This window comes from Sarcophilus harrisii, chromosome 5 (genome assembly GCF_902635505.1).
Source record: "Sarcophilus harrisii chromosome 5, mSarHar1.11, whole genome shotgun sequence".
In the NCBI taxonomy this organism is placed as follows: domain Eukaryota; kingdom Metazoa; phylum Chordata; class Mammalia; order Dasyuromorphia; family Dasyuridae; genus Sarcophilus; species Sarcophilus harrisii.
Genome location: NC_045430.1, coordinates 9214340 through 9235886, shown reverse-complemented (window position 1 = coordinate 9235886; position 21547 = coordinate 9214340). Strand labels below are relative to the sequence as shown.

General features: G+C 45.5%; 1 protein-coding gene across 6 annotated transcripts in view; it reads left to right on the top strand.

The window, feature by feature from the left end:
* Positions 1 to 21547, top strand: part of PACSIN2 (protein kinase C and casein kinase substrate in neurons 2) — a 144094-nt gene that overhangs the window by 112199 nt on the left and 10348 nt on the right. For all 6 annotated transcript variants that reach the window (XM_031938023.1, XM_031938024.1, XM_031938022.1 and 3 more), the window contains 4 exons: positions 17036 to 17192; positions 17509 to 17744; positions 18221 to 18376; positions 21153 to 21328. In XM_031938023.1, coding sequence (XP_031793883.1) covers positions 17036 to 17192; positions 17509 to 17744; positions 18221 to 18376; positions 21153 to 21328 — 725 coding nt within the window. The remainder of the gene's footprint in view (positions 1 to 17035; positions 17193 to 17508; positions 17745 to 18220; positions 18377 to 21152; positions 21329 to 21547) is intronic.

Genomic DNA, 21547 nt, shown 5'->3' with positions numbered 1-21547 from the left:
GCCCATTGCTGCTGCTGGGGAAGATCTTCCCATAGATAGGGTGGGGAGTGGCAGGAGACCATCCAGGACCAGGGGCTCCCTTAGTGGGAGCTCATGGGGCACATTCCTATGGAATACTTAAAATGTCAGTGGCTCGGCAATGGTGTGGCTGCCGTCGGTCCTCCCTTGGGTGCCTCTCGCTTGTGCCCTCCTCCCCATCCTCCTCGTTCCCATCTCCTTTTCTGACCACACAGCTCTTGGGTGTTCTTATATCACCATCCCAGAGAAAGCAAAACATCGTCCTTGTAATACTCTGAGATTTAGGGAAAGTTTGCCCTGGTCTCGTTACAGATGAGCAAACTGAGGCTTGAGTGGCTTCCCTCTGGCCATACAGCTAGCAACTGTCCAGGCTGAGATTTCCAATCTAGTGGCTGCTGGCATCTGCTCCGGGCTGTAAGCCATTGGCTCCTTTAGTTCTTGGGGTTGACCTTTAGAATCCCTTGTGATTCTGAGATGCTGCAGTTCTGTGAAACAGTCTTGGGTTCCAGGTAGTGAACAAGCGTAAAGTCACAGCAAACGTGGTGATACGGCCTTACCTAGAGGGTACCCATCTCTTCCCAGAGCTCCACCATTTTAATAAATACTTTTCAAAACCCTGCAAGTTCTTACATGAAACAAACTGAGCGACGAGGTTGTCTGCCAGTACCCCCAATGTGCCAGCTTTCAAGAGCGGCTATGATGTCACAATTTCAGTCAAAGCAGAATTAATTCACAATCGACTAAGGCAGCATGTAAAGCTTGAGTGGAGATACTCACAGCAGTATTGCTTATCATCTGGCAATTGCTTAAAATTCTTTTACTTAATTTTTATTCAGTCTTTTTCCAAATACATTTTTATTTTTATTATTTAATTAAAATTAACTAAAACTAATTAATTAATTTGCTTAAATTTAATCTTAATTATTTAATTTTTATTCATATTTGGAAAAATACATTTTTCAACATTCACCTTTATATTTCAGAAGTTTCTCTCCTCCCTACTCCAATCCAATACAGGTTAAACATGAGCAATTCTTCTAAACATATTTCCATATTCTCTTACTACCCAAGAAAAACTAGATCAAAGGGGAAAAAAACACAAAAAAAAAATCCAAAATTGTATAAAATGTTAAATGTCAAAGTATGTAGTGGAATGTGTTTTAGGCTGTCAATGCTAGAGGCATATGGGTGACTCAGTGGATAGAGTTCCAGACCTGCAGTTGGAAGAAACTAAATTCAAATTCATCCTCAAACACTCAGAAGCAATGTGTTCCTGGACAAGTCACTTACTTTGCTCATCTGTAAAATGGAGCTACTAACAGCACCCATGTCTTAATTTTTGTGAGGGTAAAATGAAATCGTTTTGTCAAGTGTTTAAAGCATCATGTAAATACTAGTTATTATTTTTATTATTAGGAAGAGCACCAAATGTACATTGAGGAGAGATTTGGGTTCAGATTCTGGCTCCAGTGTTGATATAAATATGCTATATTTATGAACCTTGGTTTCCTCATCTGTAAAGTAATAATAATAATAATATATATATATATATATATATATATATATATATATATATATACATACATACACATATATATATGTGTGTGTGTGTGTGTGTATAATGCTGGCAGTATTTGACTCACAGACTTGGGGAACAGAGTACTTTGCAGACAATCTTAGGCTGTGGGTGCAAGATACAGGAGTCATTTGTTGGCTGGAAATGCCTTGGATTGCCTGCATTTTACACTGAATGTTCTTAAACCTCCTTTTCCCTCCAGGAAGAATTCTAGCCCCTGGAGCCTCCCGAGCACCATTTGTAGTTTCTTGATCCCAGTACTTCCCATCCCCAAGTGATCAGTAGATAAAACTTAGGAAGCAGCAGCACGGAGCCAGCACTTGTCCTGGGTTGGGTGGACGGAAGGAAAAAACTGACTTTGGGCTATCTTAAATGAAAGCTTGAAGAACGTGAAAATTCTCAGGGAGCATCCAACGGTTTCCGTTTAAGTCACTCCTACTAGATGGAGTAGCGTCTGGAAGGCATCAGGATCTCTGGGCAGAATGAGCATCTGAGACTCTACAGGTTAAGAAGGATCTTGGGAGTTTCTGTGGGGATCCAGGCAGCTCCTCCTGGTAGGTCACCCCCTTTGTCATTGTCAGTGGAATGGAAAGAGCCTGACCTTCTACGTCCAGTCTGCACAACTTTAGGAGGCAGCTGGGGCCTGCTCCATATGCTCCATCCAGGGAACAGGGCGTAGTGGGAAGTCAGGGATCACAGGATCTCAATCCTTATTCTGCCAAAAGTGGGCTCAGAGACCTTAGGAGGATTTTTTCTTTCTCTGGGCCTCAGTTAAAATAGGAGGGAGAGAGGGAGGGAGGGCTTTTACAATTCCTCCGCCCTGCTTTGTATGGGTCACTCTGAGGAGTGGCAAAATTGGGGGCACTTTGGGAATGAAGCAGGTGCTCTGTTCTCAAAGGCTTTACTGTTCTAGCAATTCAAGGCCTGCCTCTTTTTTTTTTTTTTTTTTTTTTTTTTACACAGCTTTTTATTTTCACAACTTATGATTGGATAATTTTTCAACACTGATTCTGGCAAAACCTTGTGTTTTAAATTTTTCCCTCCCTTCCCCCATCCCCTCATCTAGATGGCAAGCAGTCCAACATATGTTAAACATGGTTAAAAAAAAAAAAGTTAAATTCAATATATGTAAACATATTTATACAATTATTGTGCTGCACAAGAGAAATTAGATCCAAAAGGGGAAAAAATGAGAGAACTAAATTCAAGCAAACAACAGAGAGAGTGAGAATGCTCTGTTGTGGTCCACACTCAGTTCCCACAATCCTCTCTCTGGATGTAGATGGCTCACAAGACCTTTAGAACTGGAGGCCTACCCTTTTTGCAATCTTCCAAAATAGCAGGGCTGCGGCTCTCCCCTAGTCCTAGTTAAAATCTTTCCCGTCTGTTGCTGTGATGACTCATTCCCCAGTAGCCCACCTTCTAGGCCTCGAGATTGCCCAGTGGGTAGAGCACCGACCTGAGTCGGGAAGAACAGAATTCAAACCTTGCCTTAGACACTTACTAACTATGTAGGTGACTTCCCCCTGTCTGCCTCAGTTTAATTATTTGTAAAATGAGAGTAATAATAGCACTACCTCCCAGGGTGGTTTTTTTGATGCCTAAATGAAGTAATATTTGTAAAGTGCTTAGCCAGGTTCCTGGAAGACATTAGATGCTTAATAAATATTTGTTTTCTTTTTCCCTTCCTGTCTCCTTCCCTCCAGTTTTAAACCTCTCTGGCTCAGCAGAGCAGACCCAGATACATCTTGTTCTTGCTGAGCTTTTTAGAAGCACGTTCCCCTCCCCAACAGGTGCTATTACCTAATTCTCTGAGGACGCTGGAAGCAATTTGGAGGTCGCTCTGACGTTCCATGCTCACTGTCTGAATCACAGATGTTCTCAATATGGAAAACACATTTTGTGTGTGTCAGGGGCTGGTTTAAAATTCCTGCTAGTGACCAGAGCTCCATCTTTTGGCCAAACATGGTGGTTTGGTGTATGGAAATATTGCTCACAAATGACTATGATAGGATTCTGTTTTTCATTGAGCTGCTATAAAATCGGCAAAAACAAAGAAACAAACAAATAATTAAAGGACGGGGAGCTATGTGGTGGCACAAAATATAGAGTGCTACAACCTTTTGTTTTCTTGAGTTCAAATTTGTTTTTTCGGTTTTTGTTTTTAGTTTTAAATTTTTTCCCCCACAACATATTTTTAATATTTACCATTAACATTTTTTCATTATTTTTTGTGTCCAGACAAACAACAATAAAAAATTAAACCCTGATATATAGCATTTTGCAATTCATAAATTACATACATTCAAAAATTATTGAATTCAAATTTGGCATCAGACATTTCCTAGCTATGTGACCCTGGGCCAGTCACTTAGCCCTGTTTGCCTCAGTCTCCTCTGAGCTAGAAGGCAATGGCAAATCCCTTCAAGATTTTTGCCAAGAAAACCCCACTTGGGATCCCAAAAATCTGAAACTGTTGAACAGCTGGGAGGTGAATGTAGGATCTGTAGCCTTGTTTTCTTTTCTTTTAAATTTTTTAATAAGTTTTTTTTTATTTTCAAAATATATTCAAAGATAATTTTCAACATTCACCTTTGTAAAACCTTGTGTTCTAATTTTTTTCTCCTTCCCTCCCCCCCAAATCTCCCTTAGACAGCAAGGAATCCAATATAGGTAAATATGTGCAATTCTTCTAGATGTAATTTCACATTTATCATGCTGCACAAGAAAAAAAACAGATCAAAAGGGGGGAAAATGAGAGGAAAAAAACAAACAAGCAAACAACAACAACAACAACAATAACCAAGGTGAAAAATACTATCTTGTGATCCATCCTCAGTTCCCATAGTTCTCTCTCTGGGTACAAATGGCTCTCTCTATCATAGCTGATCATCACATAATCTTCTTGTTGCTGTATACAATATTCTCTTGGTTCTAGTCACTTTACTTGAAATCAGTTCATGTAAGTCTCTCCAGGACCCTGGGAAATCATCCTGCTGATCATTTCTTATAAAACAATAATATTCCATAACATTCATGTACCATCACTTACTCAGCCATTCCCCACCTGATGGGCATCCACTCAGTTTCCAGTTTCTTGCCACTACAAAGAGGGCTGACACAAACATTTCTGACATGTGGATCCTTTTCCCTCCTTTAAGATCTCTTTGGAATACAGGCCCAGTAAAAACACTGCTGGGTCAAAGGATAATCACAGTTTAATAGCCCTTTGAGGCTAGTTCCAGATTGCTCTCCAGAATGGTAGGATCAGTTCACAACTCCACCAACGATGTATTAGTCTCCCAATTTTCCCATATCCCCTCCAACATTTATCATTATCTTTTTCTGTCATCTTAGTCAGTCTGAGAGGTGTGTAGTGGTCAGAGTTGTCTTAATTTGCCTTTCTCTAATCAATAGTGATTTGGAGCATGTTTTCATATGACTCGAGATGACTTTAATTTCTTTGAAAATTGTCTGTTCATGTCCTTTGACCATATAGTAATTGGAAAATGACTTGTATTCTTACAATGAGTCAATTCTTTAAAATGTTAATTGCTGTATTTCATTCAAAGGGATTTCCTATTATCCTCTGGATTTTAGGCACTTAAAAGCAGGATTCTGGGAAAAGGCCCTGAATGTCACCACGACTACCAAAGAATTTGGGTATATAGTCTGAGATTAAGCTCCAGATCCTTGAGAGAGAAGAGAAAGTTCGTCCGTTCTGTTCCACTCTTTTCATTCCCACCACATTGCCTCAGCTCAGCTTTATTAGTTCATGAACTCACACGGAAAATTGAATTCTGTTTCAACCTTAGAACGTCGAGTTTGCTTTTGAAACTTATCTATAACAAATACAGCGAGTCGTTCAGTTCTTGGGTTTCTACCGTCATTGGAAAAAAATCCACCCTTAAAGAGCCTTAGCATATTAGTCCTAGGAGGTTGGATGTTGGTCAAGGTCAACTTGAATAAAAAGCCTGGAAAAAAAAGTATTTACATAAGCCGATCTTAGTTTTCAAGTTTGGGTCCATTGAAAAGTACCTTCTTAAGAGTTGTGGGCCTCCCAGAGAGCTTCAGGGTATTTGTCACATAGAATATTATTTTAGCAGTGAGCCTAATCTGGGTTTTTTGAAGTTCCCTTAATGTTGGAGAAATGAGCTATGGACCTTGAAGCCCACTCAGAGCCTTTAGACTCCTGCAGGATGTATATAATGTGTATATCAAGTGGGCTTTGGTCATACATTTATTCCTTTAATGAGCTCTTATTAAGTGCTGGCTGCTCTGGGCTGGCAGTGAAGCTGATGCAGAGTTGAAATATAACACAACTCTTGCTGTCATAATGTTCAGTCAGACGTGGCTTTCTTGCACACTGATCGTGGGCTGGGCACCAACAGTTCTAAGAACTATTTCGGGTAATTCAAGTCACTTCCAATGTCGAGACAGCTAGGAATGTAAGTGCTAAGAGGCAGTGTCCAGCCCAAGGGCAAGGGCAGCGAAGGGGGGAGAGGAGAGGGTACAGGTCTAGAGACTTGAGAGAAGAAAGGGATGGGAGGTCACATGGTGGTATCGACATTGACTTTGGGGAATAAGAACAAAGGATCATCTCCGACACTTCTCTGTTCTGCTTTCACCTCCTGGCTTTTCCCTCTCCAGATCCCCCATCATAAAACTGCCAGATTAGCCATCTTCGCACACAGATGACCTTGTTACCGAGCTACTCAAAGCCTAGAAATGTCTCCCGTTGTCTATGCAATGGTGTCAAAACCACATCATAGGGACTTAGAAAACCACATATTAACCTCATCTATTCTATATTTGCCTTTATTTTGCTAAACAGTTCCCAGTTGTGTTCACAAGTTTGACACCTCTGGGCTACAGAACAAAAAAGAACCAACAATAATAAAATCTCTTTAACCCCACATTTAAGCCCTCCCCAGGCTGTCTATCACACACCTTCCTAGTTCTTTTCATGTGATTCTCCTCTAAACGAAATTACTGCCAGTTTTGACTATGTGTTCTGACCTGTTTCATCCGGTTCGCCCAGGAACATCGGTGAAATCTGTATCTTTCTTCCATTACCCCTCTCCCCCCCCCCCCCAGCACCACCCCTGCTAAAGTCCTTTTATAATATATATCCATCCATCCAACCATTCTGGAGAGCAATTTGGAACTATGTTCAAAAAGTTATCAAACTCTGTATCCCCTTTACCCAGCAGTGTTGCTACTGGGCTTATATATCCCAAAGAGATACTAAAGGATGGAAAGGGACCCACATGTGCAAAAGTGTTTGTGGCAGGTCTCTTTGTAGTGGTAAGGAACTGGAAACTGAATGGATGCCCATCGGTTGGAGAATGGCTGGATAAATTGTGGTATATGAATATTATGGAATATTATTGTTCTGTAAGAAATAACCAGCAGGAGGATTTCAGAAATACCTGGAGAGACTTACATGAACTGATGCTGAGTGAAAAGAGCAAGACCAGGAGGTCATGATCATGGTAACAGCAAGATTCTACAATGATCAATTGTGATAGATGTGAGTCTTTATAACAATGAGATGATTCAGGCCAGTTCTAATGGTCTTATGATAGAGCCATCTGCACCCAGAGAGAGGACTGTGGGAGCTGAATGCAGACATAGCATTTTCACACTTTCTGTTGATGTTTGTTTGCATTTTGTTTTCCTTCTCATGTTTTTTCTTTCTTTCTAGATCCGATTTTTCTTGTGCAGCAAGATAACTGTATAAATTTGTATACATATATTGGATTTAACATATTTAACATGTATTGGACTACCTGCCATCTAGGGGAGGAGATGTGGGGAGGGAAGGAAAGATTTGGAACAGAAAGTTTTGCAAGGGTCAGTGTGGAAAAATTACCTATGCATATGTTTTGTAAATAAAAAGCCTTAATAAAAAAGAATAATAATATATATCTAGCCTACAGAACTGAGATGTGAGATTCTGATACCCAATAAATTGATCACTGGCAAAAATTCTCCCACTCCCCATACTCATGTTACTTTTGGGGTTCAGGTTTATTTTTCTGAATTATGGACCTGTATTTAAGCATAATACTTAAGTTCAGAGTCTCTAGAGTAGCCTGCTGGGTACATGGACATAACAGAGACTGCAGGCTCATCTCATGTCTTCTCAAAGTCTTAGTCTTTCTTCAACAATCAGAAGTAGCATTGGCTACCTCCCTTGTCTCTCTCAAAGCTGGAAATGACTTGCCCATAGAAGGCTTGGAGAGTCCCCAAAGGGCACCTGTCTCCATCTCTGCCCTGCCCTACCCTCCTGCCCTCCACCCGTGAGGAGAGTTCAGTACTGGTGGACTTTAGGATTGGGTTACAAAAAAAGACGGAATTAATGCTAACATGTAACAATCTTTATGGCCTCTTAGTCAAGCAGATTAATTAGCTCCTGCTTCCTTTGAGATTATCATTAAACTAAGTTCTAGATTTAAACACAGAGTTTGTAAAATTGACCCTCTACTGCTACTTTTAAGAATTCACAATGAGGGAGATTTACATATCACAAAGCTACCCCAAAGTTTGGTAGCCAAGGAATCCTTCCACAGAGAGCTGCTAAATCACTTTGAAAGCACAAATTTCCTTTTGGTTTATTGGAGAAATGCCAAAAAGTTTCCTCTTAATACTGTCAGTCTGTAAGTCAGGTTCTGGCCTGGTGAGGTTAATGGGAACAAGCTTCTGTTGGCCAAACAGCCCTGAGAAATGGCATACTGAAATTTAATAAAAGAAAAATGAAAAATTCTCAACTGTCCCATGACATCATGTATGCAAATGGTCTTTGTGAAGCCGAGCAGCCAAAAACAGTGAAAGGCTTAATCTGACTATAAGATGAATAAATATTTGTAGATGAAGGTTGACTTAGTGACACCCTATGACTGGCTGCCCTACGGTGCCTTCTGCTGTTAAATCTTGGAAGGTACCAAGTGTTTACAGGCAGGACTGGCTGTACTTTGTGTTATAAATACTTTCACTAATTCTGATCAAACTCGTTAACATTTTTGCCCGTCAATCTGCTATCAGTTTTTCTATTACAAGTCACTTGGTAGTTCTTAATTGGATGTTCTTAAAGAGTAGACAATCCAGCAGTTGGCATTGAGCAAAGGGGGCAGAGTTGAAAGAGCAGTTTCACTTATAAGTGAACATATTATATTATTATATGTGTAACATAAAGTGGATTGCTTGCCATCCAGGGAAGGAGGTGGAGGGAAGGAGGGCAAAGTCTGAGATGTAGAGCTATGCAAACTACTTCAGTGTTGAAAAATTATCCATGCATATGTTTTGAAGATTAAAAAACTATTTAAAAAAAAAAAAGAAAGGAAGGAAGAAGAGTTTCAGAATAATAATCATTTAAACTGTGGGCACATCCTGGGCAATCATTTTCCTAAAACCATTCAGTCCCTCTTTGATAAAAACATCCAAGGATTCTCCTTCTATTGGATCAAAGATGAACTCAAAGGACAATTTAACCGATAATCACCTTATCATTTGTTTCCCACTGCATCCAGAGCCATCTCTAGTCATCCAGATCTATGTTTGGTGACTGGACCCAGAAGGCTCTGGAGGGGAAAGTGAGGCGGCAGGTGACTGCAATTGCACAGGCTTCTCTAGTCATCCTGATCTCTATCTGGTTACTGGACACAGGATTCTGGAAGGGAAAGTGAGGCAGGTGACCTTGCACAGGCTTCTCTCACCTAAATCCAGTTCACTTGCTTGTCATAGCAGCATCTCCCTGACATCATGGGCCTCTTTGAGAATGAAGCACAAATAACAATCTTAGTCTCTTAAACTCCTGACATCTGGATACATTTGGACCAGGAGTCTGAAAGACTTGAGTTTAAATTCAACTTGCTAGCTGTGTGATCCATGGCAAATTACCCATTTTTTGCCTCAGTTTCCTCACCACTAAAATGGGGATTAAAAAAAAAAATGTTTCCCAGAGTAACTGGGAATGCTTCTAGGAGATGTAGCCAATAAAGTGTCAGACCTGGAACACTCATCATCATGAGTTCAGGTCAGGCCTCAGGTGCTTATTATCTCTGTGACCGTGGGCTAGTCATTTTACCCTGGCTGCCTCAGTTCTCTCATCTGTCAAATGAGCTGGAGAAGGAAATAGTAAATGACTCCAGTATCCCTGCCAAGAAAACCCCAAATGGACTTAGAGTCGGACGTGACTGGAAAACAACAGCATACCAGTTTTGCTGCCCAAGAGCCCAGAAGTGACCGTTTGTAATTTGCCCAAGGTCGGTAAGCCAAACTTGAAGCTAGGATTCTGTCTCCAGGTCTGTTCTGTATATCGTAGCACATTTGTATTTATGGCCTCCATCCCAGATTTGTTTGTCTTCCCGAGGCCTGTATTTCCCCAAGAAACAACAGTTCCTTATTCACTTGTCGCAACTGCCCTGCCTCAGGTAGTTGACTAAGCTCGCCTGAAAGAATGAGCCGCCAGCCCTTGGAAGCCTCTTCTGTCATCACACACTGCTTCTGGCAGTCCTGGTCCATGTGTAGCTCTGGAGAAGCTCCATCTTCCCTCACTGAAATCCAAGTCCCTGGTGTGTCATTGTGTCCCCTCATTGACATCACAGTCCCCTTCAAGAACGAAGGAAGAAATAGCACTGTGCTAAGTAGAAGTGACCTCCCAGACTGGTACCCGGTAGGGCTTTGGAGAAATTGTTATCCCATCTCATGGATCAGCAGACTGAGGTCAACAACTTGGCCAGGCTTGTACTCCAGGGCCTCTGACTCCAAGCCTTGTGCCTTTTTTCTTTCCGTTCTTTGTTTTTACTGCAGTAGGACACCAGACAGGGGGTACTGTGGGTAATCTTTCTTGCTGCTCTAGAAGAGGCTACCCAAGAGTACAGTTAGATGGATTTGGGCCAGATTAGATAATGTAATAATTCCAAGAGACATGAGTTACTAATGGGGGTCTCCCGAGGTAGATTGGGCAGGATCGCATAGGGCTTCCTAGAAGGTGCTAGGCCCTGAAGGAAGCCAGAGCAGCAGGAGATTGGGGGGTAAAAAGCAGGCAAGGGGGACCCATAGCTAGTGATTGTAATGAATATATGAATGTGATGGCATATTATTGTTACTGTTCTATAACAAATGATGAGCAAGCTGATTTCAGAAAAGCCCAGATAAACTCATATGAATTGAGGCCTGGGAAATTAGCCATCCATACCCAGAGAGAGAACTATGGAGACTGAATGTGGTTCAAAGGATAGCATTTTCACCTTTTTTTTGGGGGGGGGGGGGGGGGTGTTGTTGGCTTGTTCTTTCTTGTGTTTTTTCCCTTTTCTGATTTTTCTTTCACAGCATGATTAATATGGAAATATATTTAAAATGAGTGTACATGTATAACCCATATCAGAAGAAGTAAAAAAGGGAGGGAGAAAAACAAAATTGAAACTCAAAATCTTATATAGATGAAAGTTGAGGGCTCTCTTTACATGTAATTGAAATAATAAAATACTATTGAGTTGAAAAAAAAAGGGGGGGGGGATAACTTCTGTTTTAGACATTTTGAGTTTGAGATCTATATAGGATATACGGTATGAAATGTCCAATAGTCACCTAACTAGAAGCCAAGAGAGAGATTAATAGATAAATAAGTAGATTTAATAGATAATTATTAAATTTTATTATTAAATTATTATATTTAATATTAAATTATTAAATAAAAATTAATAATTTTAATATTGATAATAAAATTTAATGATTTAATAATAAAATTCAATAATTTAATAGTAATTTAATAGATAAATAGATTTGAGAATCATCAGTGTAGAGATAGTCATTATATTCATGGGAATTTAGAAGAGCATCCTGTGAAATAGTATAAAGGGAGAAGAACAAAGGTTCCAGGCCAGAGCTCTTGGTACATCTGTGAGTAGAAGCTGTGATCTGGAGGATCAAAGGAGGTAGAGGAAGAGAACCAGGAGAGAGAGAGAGTAGCAAGGAGGAAAGGGGGACAGGATGTCACAGTGCTGTCATTCCCTCTGCTACGCTGAGCTTTGGAAAGCTTTTGGGAATTATCTGGGTACTCTAATCTGGCTCTGAAATTTTTTTGTATTTCTTTGACAGACTGGTGAAAGATTCCTCATAAGAATGGCTAAATATACAAAAAGAAATATGAAATTATGTGTGTGTGTGTGTGTATAGACACACAACAAATTCATGAGCTCCAGGTTCATAACTACTGGTCGAACACTTCCACGTACTCTTGGGACAAATAAGCTTGAGGGTCCCGTAGCCAGTTTGGTAGTGCCAAATGGGAATGTTAAATTGGCTGAATCGGGAGGAGAGGGATGGTTCGAAGCGCCCACTCCGTGTCTGTGGCTCGGAGTAAGCTGGAAGGATGAGTTGGAGAGGCCAGGAGGGCAGTTAATTAATGATGCTCTTAGAGCCTGTAACAAGGCTAACAGGGGCGGCCTCTGAGAATGGGACAATGAGAGGCAGGCTCAGATTGCGTGTGTGAGATTTCACTTCAGATGGATTTCATGGCTGAGAGGTTTGTGAGGAGCTGGGGCAGTTTCCCCAGACAGCTGCATCTCTGGTGAGTTGGAAGAAAGGGCTCGGGGTGGGTAAGCTGAGGTCCTGCTTGGAATGGAGGAAGACCTTGCCCTCCCAGCTGGCTCTGGTTCTGTTCCTCCCCTCATTGTCTTCCACCCTGACCTCTGGCCCAACCTATCACACACCCTCTGGTTGGTCTGTGAGACAAGGGCCGCCAAGGCCTGCTGGCAGTGCCCATGCTTCCATCACTGTCAAGGATGCAGGGACCTGTAGACCTCATCGTTCTTGAACAGCCTTGAGAGCTGGGCTGGGGTGTGGTTTCTGGCAGGAGCACAACGGAGTGTAGAATTGTGCTTTCTATGTCAGTATTGCTGGTTTTTACATCACCTACGTATCCTAGAATGTCCCTTCTTTCCTCCCCTTTATGACAAGAAAATAGATTCCAGCAGAATTAACTAAAATACTGTAAAAGTCTGTTATTGTATGCAGTGTTCTACGGCCCTAGGACCCCATTAGTCCTAGAAGTGTCCACTCCTAGCTTGGGACCAAGCTTGCAATTCCTCATTTCCCGGTTTCCTTTATTCCATTGTTCTGTCCACGGCCATTGTTATGCTCATTGTACACACTGCCCCACCTTCTGCATCAGTACAGGCAAGGCTGTCTTTGCTCCTCGGCAATCAGCACATTCATCAATCAAGTCAGAGAAATGAGGCAAAAGGCAGAAGGAAGGAAAAGGAGGTAGGGAGGAAGAAAGGAAAGAACGAGGAAGGAAACTTGCCTAGTTATTTATTTATTTATTTATTTAATATCTAAACCAAGGAAAGAAAAAGCCAAGAACGAGAATTCAAGAACAATGTTATTAAGGATTAATAGTTCAGAATTTTTCAAGGAAATCTCACAAAAAGAACCATAGCGGTTCATCTCCCAAATCATTCAACATGAGGAAGCGGGATTTGTACCAAGAATGCTAGGATGCTTAAGAAAGCAATCAGCATGATCATATCCAAAACAAAAACATCCTGAGCCATTCACTTATATCAACAGATGAAGAGAATCACTTGACAAAATTCAGTTCTTCGAGGACATTAAGAATACGCTGGCTCATTCTGTATTCGGGATTTATATAAACAAATGCATTCAGGCCACCTTCTTGCCAGCTCTGGCTTGGGAAGGCAGCTTTACCATAGTTACCCAAGTAAATTTTGTCTTTGAAGGGGAAGGGGCCATCCCTGCGGCCTGTCAGAAGATGAGGTATTCCAGCTAAATCCTAGAGGAAAGCCGGTAGTGTTTCTCAGATCATCTCTGCTATTTTAAGATCTAAAATTAAAAGGAGATATTTTGAAAAATGGGGGAGATGTTTTTTTTTTTTTTTAATTGCAAAAGTTATATACCGAGAGAGTGAACTGTGAATAAGATGCTCCGTTATCAAACTTGTCAGATTTGGGATTGAGTTCCCTTTTACTTTTTTAGGTTGAATGTGTTTTGTTTCAGTTCCAGTGACATTTCTTTCTCTTCCTGTTATTTCCTCCTGCATCTTGTCTCTGCCTTGCAGAGAAATCCTGAGGGTTTTTGTGGCTTGGTTATTGGTATGTCCTTATACCAAACGGAAATTTGGGCTCGTTTTGTTCTCTGCTCCTCTGGGACTTTCTGGGAAGCGGTCATGGTTTCTTCAGTTATGGTTAGTTGTGCCCACACCAGGGAACGTGCCTTCGGCAGCCTCTTCTTGGCTTCCTGCTCTGCCAGATCCCGGTGGCCAGAGGGTGTCCCCCATGGTACAAAGAGCGATCCGATTCTGAACTGTGGGCTTGCTCACACAGATGAACAGAGAGATCTCTGTGCTTTTTTTACTCTGGGGGGGAGCTCAGTTAAGCCCGGGGAGGGCCCATGCAGCCTGTTGGATGTTTGGTTCCGGACAGCCCTCACCCACTTCCTTCCAGAAACCTCTCTGAATTACCCACCCCAAACCCCAAGCTAGACAAACACCAGTTCATGTTCCTGGGCCGCGGCCTTCCTTGGGAGAGCTTCTGTGTCACAGGGAGCAGGTTTTCATCACTATGGAGGATCAGGTCAAGTCCCAAGGAGGGAAAGGGAAATGACTGTGCCAAGATTTGAATGCGACTCCACAGACCTCAGACACGGTGCCAGCAGCATTTCTCTCTGGGTCCCGCAGCCCCGAGCCCCTTGCAGGATTCACCGGGGGGCGGCAATGTCCTGAACTTGACTCTCCCTCCCTGGAGCTGGGCAAGGAAAGGCCAGATAATGGCTGACCCTTGGGATCCACGGGGAGTGGTGAATGAGGCCTTTGGACCTCTGCCACCTTGGTAAGAAGGCTCCTCGTGGTCAGGGGAGGCTGCCCTCCCCCCATCCCCGAATCCTCATCACCTACACTCTGCTCTCTTGTTTGGTCAGGTGTGGAGCCTGATTCGGCTCGGGAAGGACACCTAAGGAAAGCCGCCACCGTCCAGAGTTGGGACAGCTAGGATGAGGCAGGGCAGGATGCGCCAGACTGGGGCTGTCTGGAGGAGCTGCCCCTGCGGTCACCAAGGCTGATGCAGTTTAGCACCAAGGTCCAGCATCTCCCTCCTCCACACTCCCATCCTATACCCACCACGCCTGCGGGCCTCGTTCTGGGTCAGATCTTTCCCACCCCCTCCAGATCCACACTCTCCTCTCTGCTCATCTTTCCCAGAGCTGCCCGGGCCATAGGCTGCCCCCTGCTCACAGACTTCTGGGAGTTCCCTAGTACTGATGGGTAGAAATGCACAGGCCCTTCAGGCCCCCTCCCCCCAGACTGGCCACAGCATTCGCTTCCAGGCCTGTTTCCCTTCAGGTCATGCTCTGGCCAAGCTGGACTCCTTGTTTCCTCTGGGGTCCTGACTGCTTCTCTGGCTTCTATGGGCTGCTTTCCACAGTTGCTTTTCCACCCAGTTGTAGAAATAATCTTCCTGATGCTCAAGCTTGCCCTGTACCCTTCTCTGGCTCCCTGCAGCTTCCCTCTGCAGACTCTCCCTCCCTTCCCACAAGCTCTGCCCCTGTGCACAGCTGGGTCTGCCCCCTCCAACTCTTGGGGTCCCTGCACTTCAGCTCAGGAGGGAGGGGCTCTTTCCTTCTTCCCTCTGACTCCCTGGGGGGTCCATATCTGCTCACATGTTATAGCCATGTTCCATTTATTTATCTGATGAATGAAGCTCTCTGAGGGCAGGTCCTGGCTGTGTCGTGGTCTCACTGCGCTTCAGTCTGCAGAGGCACTCAGCACAACGGGCAGAGCCAAGAACATCTTAGTTGGAGCGCTGCCTCGGCCCAGGGGTGGTATGACCCTGGACAGGCTGTTGGTGCTCCTGAAGCCAAGGAACTCTCCAGTGTCCAGTCCTTGGCCTTTTCCCCAGAGCCCATCCCCTTGCTTTGGGGTGGGGGGTGGAGGGACAAGGTCTGAGATCACTCCTCTAGGAGACCCAGTTCTTACCCACCCCCTGGTCCCTTGGTATTTGCTGACATCAAGGCTTGGCTCAGTGGGGCCTCCCCCTTAGAAGAGCCCTCTTCCTTTCTTCACTTTACTGGAAGCACTTGGTCTCCCTCTCTTCTCCTGTCTAAATAATAAAATCAGACGACCTTATATTTACTCAAAACTTGAAATTTTTTAAGTGCAAATATAAAAATACCCATTTTAAGGTATAATTTACCTCATAAGGACAAGGAGATAGGCTCCGAGAGGGCCAGGAGGCGCCAGAGCTGCCTGCTGGGATGGTAGGCGCTGCACCTCCGGTTTTCCTGGATTTCATCGGCTTTGCCCAGATTTGTTGGGGTAATAATCAGGCCTGGGATAGCGTGTTGTTCTTGACTTTGAGGAGATTTTAGCATTTAGAACTAGAAAACCTTCTAGATCATCTGGTTCATTTTATAGATGAGGAAATTAAGGGGAAACAGTCTGCAGGAATTCGAATTTGGAGTGTCTGACTCCACATCCCTAGGGGTGTGCCCGCTTTGTGCTTTGAGATCAGATGAGGAAGAGGGTCCTTCCCACTTGACGTCTGGAGCATGGCGATCAGCTCCACATAACCCACCTTCATGTAGCAATTGGGAGTCTTTCAAAATGGCCACAAAGCCCCTTCTTGAGAAAGGTGATTTTACCTTCCTGGGGGTGGCAAAAGTGCCATCTACACCTCCTGGAGAGGCCTGGTGCCCTGTCCGAGTTGAAGCTGCCGGGCATTTTTGTGGTAGGGGAACTGGAAACTGAATGGAGAATGTCTGGAAAAAGTCGTGGTACGTGAATGGAAGGGGATGTTATTGCCCTGTGAGAAATGATGAGCAGGCTGTTTCAGAAAAGCCTGGAGAGACTTATGTGAACTGATGCTGAGTGAAGGGAGCAGAACCAGGAGATCATTGTACGCAATAACAACGGGATTATACAGTGATCGATTCTGATGGACGTGGCTCTTTTCAACAGCGAGGTGATTCAGGCCAGTTCCGATGGTCTTGTGATACAGAGAACTGTGGGGAGCAAAGCATAGTATTTTCACTTTTTTTGTTGTTGTTTTTTCATTTTTTTCCTTTTTTGATCTAAATTTTCTTATTCAGTATGATAATTGTAAAAATACACATAGAAGAACTGCACATGTTTAACCTATATCGAATGGTTGTCTAGGGGAGGGAGGTAGAGGGGAAGAAGGGAGAAAAATTAGGAACATGGGGTTTTTCAAGAGTGAATGTTGAAAACTGTCTTTGGAAAAATAAAACGGAAACTGCCGGGCAGCTTGGCCCGCACAGCGGACTTCCCATCCCACTCATGGTCATGGAAGAGGGGTTGTCTTATAGTCTGTGCCCTGCAGTCTGTATCTCTGCTCTTGGGGCCACCAAGAGCCTCCGCCCCGTGACACTCCATTGACATATGAATCCTGCCTTGGTTTCTAGATCGGAAACTACAAGCGAACAGTCAAGAGGATTGACGATGGCCACCGACTCTGCAATGACCTCATGAATTGTATCCACGAGCGGGCGCGCATTGAGAAGGCTTACGCACAGCAGCTCACCGAGTGGGCTAAGCGATGGAAGCAGCTCGTGGAAAAGGGTGAGTGTGGAACGGGGCGAATGTGGAGGGGATCTATGTTCGATTCCTTGGGCATCTCCGGTCACGCCCCTTCGTAACCCTTCTCCTCAAAACAACCTCGGCTTCATTTAAAATCCATCTTAACAAAATTAACATTTGAGAAGACGAAACACAAAGTCCTCCCCTAGATTTCCAAAGTGGGGATTGAATATTCAGCAGTGTTAGGGATGGGGGCAGGGGGTAGATTTGTCATGAAAATGGAAACGTCCACATCAGACATTTGCAGCAGCCCAGGGCCTGCCACCCAGTCCCAAATGTCCCCTTCTGTTCTATCTAGGTCCACAGTATGGGACTGTCGAAAAGGCCTGGAACGCCGTGATGTCGGAAGCAGAGAAGGTGAGCGAGCTGCATCTCGAAGTGAAGGGCTCCCTGATGAATGAGGATTTTGAGAAGATCAAAAATTGGCAGAAGGAGGCGTTTCATAAGCAGATGATGGGAGGATTCAAGGAGACCCGAGAGGCGGAGGACGGATTCAGGAAGGCCCAAAAGCCCTGGGCCAAGAAGCTCAAGGAGGTACCCGGCTAAGTATTGTGCCGTCTTCCTTACCATGGACTGATCTTCCTCTCTACTACACTCATTAACGTCCTGGGACAGCTCAGTTGCTGTGGAATAGGCCATGGGCCCCGGCAGCTAAAATGGCGCCGCTTGTGCTGAGAGCTGGCTTTCCTTGTGTGCTTTCAGGCCTCTCTCCTCTCCAAACTCCCTCACGGACTCCCCTTGCCCCTTTTGCCCCCTTTCCCCTTTGCATCCTTAGGGATGTCTGACTGTCCAGTCTTTTCCTCTGGCTCCAGCATTGGGTATCTTTCTCTCCCACTTATTCCCTCACTCACATCTTCCTGTGGAAGAAGGTCCTTTTGTTGGGGGGGTCGCCATGTGCGCAGTTGGCAGATTCTTGCTTTCTCCTGCAACAAAGCTATTTCTGGTCTTGGGTGGTCTCGGTGGGCACTCCTAAGGCCTGGAAATATAATCCTGAGAAATGTTTCTTCCAGGTAGAGGCGTCCAAGAAAGCGTACCATGCTGCCTGTAAGGAGGAGAAGCTGGCCATGTCCCGGGAAAACAACAGCAAAGCAGATCCTGCCCTCAACCCAGAGCAGCTCAAGAAACTCCAGGACAAAGTGGAAAAATGCAAGCAAGACGTGCTGAAGGTACAGTCCCCTGTGCCTCATGTGGCCCCTCGGGCAGCAGGGCCTCTTAAGGTGCTTGGTGTTTGCTTGGTTCTTGTCAGCCCCCGCGCTGTCTTCCCAGACAAAGGACCCAAAAAGCTGTGAACGTGTCCTCCTCCAGCACCCTCCCTTCTCAGCATCCTTTCCTTCTGTGTGTCTTCTAAGTCTTTCAGGAGCATACCCGCGTGCGCGCGCGCACACACACACACACACACACACCAGCCAGCATTCACAAGCTCTTTCTTTGTGACCACCTCTCTTGTTGGGCACTAGGGATGGAAAGACAAAGGTGAGCCAGTCTCTGCCCCCAAGGAGCTTCCATTCTGTCAGGGAACCCAACATGGGCAACAATTACACCTGTGCAAAGTCAGGCCCGAGCAGCTGGAGAGGGATCAGGGAAGGGGTGCCCTTGGGCCTCTCTCCCTTGGGCCTCTCTCCCCTGGGCCTCTCTCCCCTGGGCCTCTCTCCCCTGGGCCTCTCCCCTGTCTAAAGTCTGCTCTCCATCCTCTTTTTTTTTTTTTTTAAGCTTCTTTGGCTTCCTTCAGGGGGCCCCTCCACCCCCCGTACCATGCTCCATCTCACCCCATTTCCTCTAAGATGTCTTTGCAAAGGAGAAAAGGGGCAAGGGAAGCATCTGAGGGGAACCCATGCGTGTACACATATATACATGCACATGTACCTACTCAAATGTGAAAATGGAAGGGAAAGGGAGAAGGGGAAGTCGAGGGAGGTAAGGTTAAGGGAGAAATTAGTCACAGAGACGGGAGAGATAGACACTTAATAGAGATTAGCAGTTCAGGCTAGAAAGAGGTGATGGATGGGAGAAGGGAGGGGAGACACGTGGTGTGGTAGTTTTGTAAACGGTGTTTAGGGTTTTCCTCTGTTATGCTGAAAACTGACCCTCAGGGGCCTCAGGGGAGCTCAAGCTCCTTGAGCTTCCACTTGCAGGGGCATTTGACTAATCCCGCTCTTCTTGCCATCTTTTCCTTGCTCCGATGCTATTTCCGCTTCCTCATTCAGCATGGCCCATGAGGTGAGGGCCCAGATTGGCCCCGCGTCATCCCCCACAAGAGTTAAGAGCAGAGTTGCCCTTGGCTGCCGACTGTCTCGCTGTCAGGGCACCGTGGGCTCAGAAATCAAGAACTCGAAGAGTTGGGGGACACTGAGACCTGGGGAGGGGAAGCCCTGTGGCTGAGGCCCTGCAGTGGGCTGCCTGAGACGGCCTCCAACCTCCCCTGGTGGCACAGACTAGGACAGGGTGGTCGCCTGTGGTGGCGTCTGCCCATCACTCGGTGCCAGCAGGTTGTGTAAATAGGCCGGGGGTGGGGGGCCATCATCTCTGCTGCGGATAGAGCGCCAGCCCTGGGGTCCAGGAGACCTGAATGCTATTGGGGCTCCTGGTGTGATCCTGGCCACGTCATTTCACCTTGTGTCCTCTTGGGAAAAGTGCCAGGAAGCAGAAGGCCCAAAGGCAGGGACTGCCTGGCCTGGCCTTTGTTCTGGAAGGATGGGAGGCTCCTAGCACTCCACGGTGTTTAATCAGGACTTCAGAGTTGAAGAATCATGGGACGCCCTTTATTTTACTGAAGAAGAGAGGTCTTCCTTTTTGGGCACCAGGAAGCTGGGGGCCACAGCAGGACGCAGTTTACTGAGGAGGGGGAGCTGGTCCAATGTGGCCAAAGGGAGGGCAGATCAGAGGGAGAGACTGAGGCAGGCAGCGCCCCCGGAGGCGACCGCAGTCTCCAGGGATGAGGTGAGGAAGACCACCCCAGCCTGGGACAGGTCCAAGGAGAGAAGGAGCTGTGCCGGCGGCGTTCCAAGAAGGGATCATAAGGCCTCAAATGCTACAAGAGAAGTCAGAACAGGAGAAGGGAACTCATGAGAATAAACTCTGCAGCCGCAAAGACGGGAAGAGGAGGGCAGAGGGGAGGCGGGCCCACGTTCCCAAGTGATACACAGGTAGTAGTCAGAAAGCCCAGAGCTGATCAGGCACCTCTCCTCCTCCTCACAGTCTGGGGCTCCCTGTTGCCTCCAGAATCAAACCTACAACCTCTGGCCTTTAAAGCCTTTCAGAACTGCTGCCTTTTCCAAACCTATGATCTGCTCATCCACCTCATGTGGTCTCTTATTTGAGTCAAGATGGTGCTGTAGGTAGTCTTCACACTTCTGTCTCCCCTCTGGGCCTTTGCCCAGGCTGTGCTCCACTCCGGCGTGCCCTCTCTCCTCCTCTGCCTCTCAGTAGCCCTTGTGGCCTTCAAAATTCTACTTCTGCTCCAAACTTTTTCTCCCCTCTGGGCCTTTGCCCAGGCTGTGCTCCACCCCGGCGTGCCCTCTCTCCTCCTCTGCCTCTCAGTAGCCCTCGTGGCCTTCAAAATTCTACTTCTGCTCCAAACTTTTTGTGACTCCCTCTCTCTAAAAGTAGCCTCACTCTCCCCCCACCCCCCAAAAACCCAACCAGCTCCATTGTGGCTATTTTGTACATAGCACAAAAACACACTTCTGTCTGTCACTTATTTCTCTACCTGACGGTAAACTTTTCCATTTTCTGTGTTTGTCATCCTGTTGGCTGGCAGCAAACAGAGAGGGGGACAGCGAGCAGTGCAGGCTCCCCCCACTTCTCTCTCACGCTGGAATGGTGACCCCAAACCTTCTGGGATAGGTGCGTTTGGGGCCACACTTAGGGGCACCCCAAGAGGCTGCTGGGAGAGCGGTGAGTGCTCCCTCACGTTGTGAATGGGGTCTTTTTTTTTTTTTTTAGACCAAGGAGAAATATGAGAAATCCCTGAAGGAGCTGGACCAAGGGACCCCCCAGTACATGGAGAACATGGAGCAAGTGTTTGAACAGTGTCAGCAGTTTGAAGAAAAACGCCTGCGTTTCTTCCGGGAGGTGTTGCTGGAGGTTCAGAAGCATCTCGACCTGTCTAACATTCCCAGGTAATGGGGGAGGCCCAGAGCCTTCCCTGGCCAAGGCCACTAACGTGGGATTTACCCTGTTGTGACTGCACATCGAAGAACTCTGCGTGTATACTCAGCAAGCACTTATTAAGCTCCCACTGTGTGCCAGACTCTTGCCCTCTGGGCTTTGACCCCCACTTTCTCCCAGGTTTCTCCTCTCTCCCAGTCAGCAGCTTAGTGGCCACCATGGAATCCTTC